Genomic DNA, 6000 nt, shown 5'->3' on the forward strand with positions numbered 1-6000 from the left:
AGGAAGACTTCGTTTTCAAAGACAAAAAGGAAGACTAAAAAGAAAATGGTTACACAAAAAAAAGACTTGAAAAAGAATGAAGAACAAGTTGGAAGACTTGAAAAAACTAGACAGAAGACAAAGAAGGAACAGCAAGAAAGAAGACTTCGCCTAGAGACAAAGAAGGAAGACTAGAAAGAAATTTGTTACAAAGAAGTAATGCTTTAAAGGCTAGAAGGAAGACTAAGAAGAAAGACTTTGTCTTTAAAGTCAAAGAGGGAAGATTTGAAAGACGGGAAGGAAGACATGTTCTTTAAAGACGATGAAGGAATGCTTGAAAAAAAGCTGGCTACAAAGAAGGAAGACTTGAAAGACCATAAGGAAGACTAGAAAGAAAGATTCCGTCTTGGAAGACGAAGAAACAAGATTTGAATTACATTGAACTGTTCTAAGAAGATAGTACAATTGAAAACATATTTTAAAGAGAGCCAAATATTAACAAAAACAACTCACTTTTTCATTAATGGTTATAGCGGCATTGACAACAGCTCCTTCAATACTATAACAAATTGGTGGAGTGTCTGTCCAGCCCCCAAATAAGTCTATTCTTGCAGGGCATGATGCTACCGTCCAATTTAAATTCATCCAAACTAAAAAAAAAGAATCAATCAAGCTTGACATAGGCTATTTATTTTAACAAAGATAAAAGGAGATCTCAGTCCCTTGACAGACCAGACTGACTTGCCCTAAGGTTCGGTCAATACCCATGGAGAAACTTTTTCCAAAGTGAGAAAAACATCAACTAAATAAAAAATATATATATTAAAAGGATAATTACATTTATTTCAAATATTTGAATGAATGGCTAGGCGATATCTTACAGATGAAGAGATTACTGAAGATTTCGCTTTTTAGACACCACCTAGGGCAAAATAAAAAGGAGATCATCACTATACAGGATGAGAAAGTCCACAAGAGGAATTTTACAAGAAATTGAAAATTCATATGAGGAGGTTAAGAGTGAATCTTTGAACACATGATGGCACAGAAGGTTTGTCGGCCTCTTGCAATTTGGTATTGAAACGAGTTCTTAGTAATTAACAGTGATTAAGTAATTAGTAATTAGTAATAGTATTTAACATCTTGTTGTACATACCAGTTGCAATGATTGACTTACATTTCCAAAGTATCTATCAGAGGCAACACTATAGCGTCGCCTATACTAAAGACCATAAAGCTCCAATGTTTTATTATTTATTCTTTCTAAACTTCAGGTTAAACTTCAAAGGCCATAAACTTCAGAGATAGTTCATTTGATTGGAAATTGAAAGTTCTAGTTAGCTTTTTAAGAGTCAAAAGTGATTGCAGGGAATCTACCCCCCACCCCCCTTAAACACATCCTTTTTTCACAAAATGTATTCAATCTAAATTTTGAGATAGATAATTGTTTGAAATAATTTAAAAATCAGATAAAAAAAACTCCGGTATCAACATACCCCACCCCCTGAGCCCAGGGGAAGAGATGTAACTTATGCCCCAGGGGCATATGAGGTTTCTATGGAAGAGATAAACTTTGGAAGGGACTCAAATGAATAGAAATCGAAAGTTTTAGTTCCCTTTTTAACAGCCCCCCCCTACCAACCCACTTTTCCCCAAATGTGTGTGATCAAATTTTTGATATACTCATTTTATCTAAAAAGACTAAGGATCATATAATAAAGATCCAGGGTTTAGAAAACCCTTCAGAACAGGGGCAAGAGTTGCAAATTATTCTCTGGGGACATATATTTTGTTTTTATGGAAGGAATGGTCTTATAAACTTCAGATGCGGCTCATTCTATTAAAAATTGCTCTAGTTCCCTCTTTAAGAATCAAAAGACACCAAAGGACAACTAGCCCCTGCCCTCTTTATCTCAGATCCATCCAATTTTGAGATAGGCATTTCTTTAAAATAAGTCAAAAGATCAGATAAAAAAAACTTAAGGGTTAACAGAGTCCTTCAAAGTCCGGGGGCAAGTGTTGCATGTTACGCCCTGGGGGCATATAAGGTTTTTATGCGATTTTTTAAAATACTTCAAAAATCAGATAAGCCGACCCCGTCCCCACTCAAAAGACTAATTGATGATATTTTATCCCAAAACCTAAAGAAGCTGACTCTTAGCCCTCCTTGCATGGCCCACCCCTTATCAAAATATCTTATTAAAGACATTTTATTCAAAAAATTATGGGAACTCACCCCTGTCCCTCCATAGTCTAACCCTAAAAATAAATCAAACTATTAATGATATTTTATTCAAAATCTTGTCCATGGTCCTCTCCCCCTCAGACAAATAACTTATTAATGATACTTTATTCCAAAAAGTATGGGAATTCAGTTTAATTTTATCAAACTGATTAAACTTGATTTTATTAGCTCTGGCCAAAACTGTTCAAGACACTTAAATGTTTCACTAAAAACCAGGGTTTGGCTGCTGCCCGTTTCCCCAACAGTAAACGCATAAAGCCTACTGTGTATTTGGTGCTTTACTAAAACAAATTACATTACCAATATTTTCTTTTGCGCTTATTACAACATTGAAAATTAAATGAAAGTTGTAGTGAAACCAGGCCAGGATTTACCAATAGGCCCACTCGGTCCTGCGAGTTTCACTAAGTTTTGGGATTTCTCCAAAAATCTTGCATAACAAAGCGGCAAGAAAAGTGGTGAGTTTTCAGCAATTATATACCAAATATTCTATTTTAATTTATTAGTTCTTGCCTAGACTGTTAATTTATATTGGTATAAAAAAATTATTTTAAAATAGGGAAATTTGAAAAACTTGAAACTTTGGCAATTAAAAACAAACCAAAATGAATTAAAAAAGACTTTCCAAAAAAGAAGTCTTGGCCTCTAAGATTATAGTGTTTTAATCAGCCATAACTTTAAAAAAAAAAAATTAAAGCTTGGCTTACAACCTAGCTCTGCTCCTAGTAACTGCTTTGCCTGGGACTCCAGCGAAAAAACAAAATCTGTATCATGAATAGGCATAATAATCTGTATTATTAATAAGTATAATATTCTGTATTATAATAGGTAACCATACATATGGCAGAATTGCATATATATACATACATACATACATACATATATATATATATATATATATATATATATATATATATATATATATATATATATATATATATATATATATATATATATATATATATATATATATATATATATATATATATGGCATTTCTGCTGAAATGAAGCAAGTGAAACAGTAGAATCCATTGAACTCAACCCTACTTTGTCATGCAAGTTGAGTTCTTGCTTTACAGGGAGAGATAGTTGGCTTTGTGGGGAGACAGGGTGTGGGTTCAGGAAAAGGAGTAGGTCTGCTTAGGATACTAAGAATTCATTTTCTCTCAATATCAGAGTTGCGTTCGAATCACATTCCAAGTTGACTGAAACCAGCATTCTGACGTTTTATTTGTGATTCCGAGTTAACTTTTAGCGTTCGATTTGTAAAAGTTGACTGAAAGTTAATGAAAAGTTGACTTTTAACAACTTTTACATTTTGTACGTTCGTCTCAAGTTAACTCGGAAAGAGGGCAAAAGTTTCAATTATAGGTAATCATGGAGTATGTGTTCAGATGGATCCAGGATGAAGGCACCACTTTTGTGTACCAGTGTGGTGAGTTATTGAGCCAGATTTTTTGTTGTTGGGTAGGTTGCACTAAAATAGACTTAGAAACTATGTTATTATCCTTGTTAAAACTGGCTTTTTTCTTGTGTGGGTGGGTGGGTTTTATCTTTTACTGGGTGGGGGGATAGGTAGATAATAAAATGGTTGAGAAAAAACTTATAAAGTTATTGCAATATTAGTTAGTTACTGCAAAGCTACTTGAGCAATTATTTCAGAGCTGGGTATCCTAATACAATTTGTGTGGCCAGAAGTTTAATTGTTAGATTGCAAATTGTGATTTTCATTTGTCTTCTTTTAGTCATTCCATCCAAGATGCCTTGGATATTTTTTTTTTTTTATTGTGATGGATTGTCTTAATGCTCTGGAAAGGTAAAATATTTCAATTGCATAGGATAGGTAAATTCCAGTAGGCTAATCAATTTAAAGTCCTAAATTAGCAAGGGAAGTGTTTAGTTCACTAAAAAATCACTTATATACAGTGATTTTTTTTAAAATCACTGTGTAATTAGAGTTCTTTGGACTCCAATTATACAGCCCTGTTTTTGGCCCCCTTTAGCCTGTATCCAGTTCCTGATTGCCATTTAGTCCAAATTGAATTTTTTCTGTTACTCATTTCTTGTCAATATTGCTAAGGGGTCATATTTAAGCACTAGAGAAGTATGCAGCTCTGCTTTACTTTAGCACCAACCCTCCTAATATGGAAATCTAAGGCTGAAATTGCATATTTCCTATTGATTCTGCCAATGTATACCTCAACCATAGTACCTGATAATTGAAGCAACTGTGGCAAAACAAGAACTGGAAAAATAAGTAGGCTAAAAGGTGGCAAAATACATTTAAAATATATAATTTGGGCTATATATCAGCAAATTAGGCAGGTTGGGAGTAATTTTTTTGTTTTTTTCATATTTTGACTTAAAAATAAAGTGAATATACTACTTGATGCCTTTTAGTATGTTCTTTACAGATATAATTGATATAATTGCTTATGTATATATATATAATATAATAATATAAGATATATAATTGATATAATATACAGATATAATTGCTTATGGGTGTGTTCCAGCTGATGGTTTTTCAGTAACTGAAAATGAAAAGCAAACTGAAAAGCAAATAATTGCTTATGTGTATATATATAATATAATAATATAATATAAGATATATAATTGATATAATATACAGATATAATTGCTTATGGGTGTGTTCCAGCTGATGGTTTTTCAGTAACTGCAGTTACTGCGTGGTAACTGCCCATTTTTAACTGCAGTAGAGCCAGTGGGAACAGCACAGTAACCTGACTAGCAGTAGCATCATTTTCAAATTAAATACACATGTTCAAATTTAAGGGACAGTTTAATACTGATTAGTATAATTTTTTTTTTAATTCCTGCTGTTTCAGAGCATTTAGAGAGGTTCTAAGCCAACCATGGGCATTTGGCTGTCACAAATGAGTTGGTGAAAAATAAATAGAAAATATAAATTTTCTCTTTTTTTATTATTTCAAGACTAGAATATCACAAAGCTGAGCATTCACATAGCTTGATTGTATTTTAAGCAAATACAATACCTGATGGAGTTTTGTTGATACCTGTCTTAAATTGATTTGTCTAAATAAAATGGGCCTATAGCATTTATAGGACAGTAGTGGGACAACTATAGCAATTTTTTTTTCAAATAATTATTGTTCTCTGGTCAAATTTGTGTTCCTTGCTAAGTGGTAGGCGCTTTGGGTCGGAATGCTTTGTCCAAGGTGTATAGGTTTAATTCCTGGCATTGCCAGTTTATTTGGTTTTGGATAGGGGTTGGTGATATGACTAACTTCAGCTAGAATTGGCCCAACTTTAAATGAGTACAGATGGAAATCTAGGGACAGTAAGGAGGAAGGGCATGCAAGAGAATAGGCTGGCTGGTCCTTAGCTTCCTATTGCACTACCTGGCTAAAGGACCACCAGGTCCTTTACTGGCCTACTGACTTAGCCATAGAAACTTTCTTTCAAACCCATTAAATATAAGTAGAAATGAAGAATACCAGTGTGATGGTCCTTCCATTTCCCTGAAATGTGGATGTATGGACAAATTTGTGGGTCATGAGAGATAGCTTGTGAATGTAATGGGGGTGAATGTTCTGTAAGATTTAAAAATTTATGACAGTTGCTCAGGTTGGCAACTGAACACAGAAGTATAATTTTGTTATTTGTTTTTCTTTGTGGCTATTATGCTTATTTAATGTCAAGTATTTTAAAGTTAATCTCCTTTATTTTGTTTTTAATTGCCATGGCCCTAGGGCTTAAATACAATAAAACCTACTTATATCCATTGATTTTCT

At 33.3% G+C, this 6000-nt stretch overlaps 1 protein-coding gene across 1 annotated transcript in view; it reads right to left on the reverse strand.

Moving 5' to 3' along the window:
* LOC136034059 (L-fucose kinase-like) overlaps positions 1-4739 on the reverse strand; it is a 43855-nt gene extending 39116 nt beyond the window's left edge. Inside the window, exons 1-2 of the mRNA XM_065715175.1 lie at positions 4712-4739; positions 493-629 (exon numbers count right to left, since the gene is read on the reverse strand). Of these exons, the coding sequence (XP_065571247.1) occupies positions 493-624 (132 nt within the window). The 5' untranslated portion in view covers positions 625-629; positions 4712-4739. The remainder of the gene's footprint in view (positions 1-492; positions 630-4711) is intronic.
* Positions 4740-6000: the final 1261 nt, after the last annotated feature.

Source organism: Artemia franciscana, chromosome 12, assembly GCF_032884065.1.
Source record: "Artemia franciscana chromosome 12, ASM3288406v1, whole genome shotgun sequence".
NCBI classification, from domain to species: Eukaryota; Metazoa; Arthropoda; class Branchiopoda; order Anostraca; family Artemiidae; genus Artemia; species Artemia franciscana.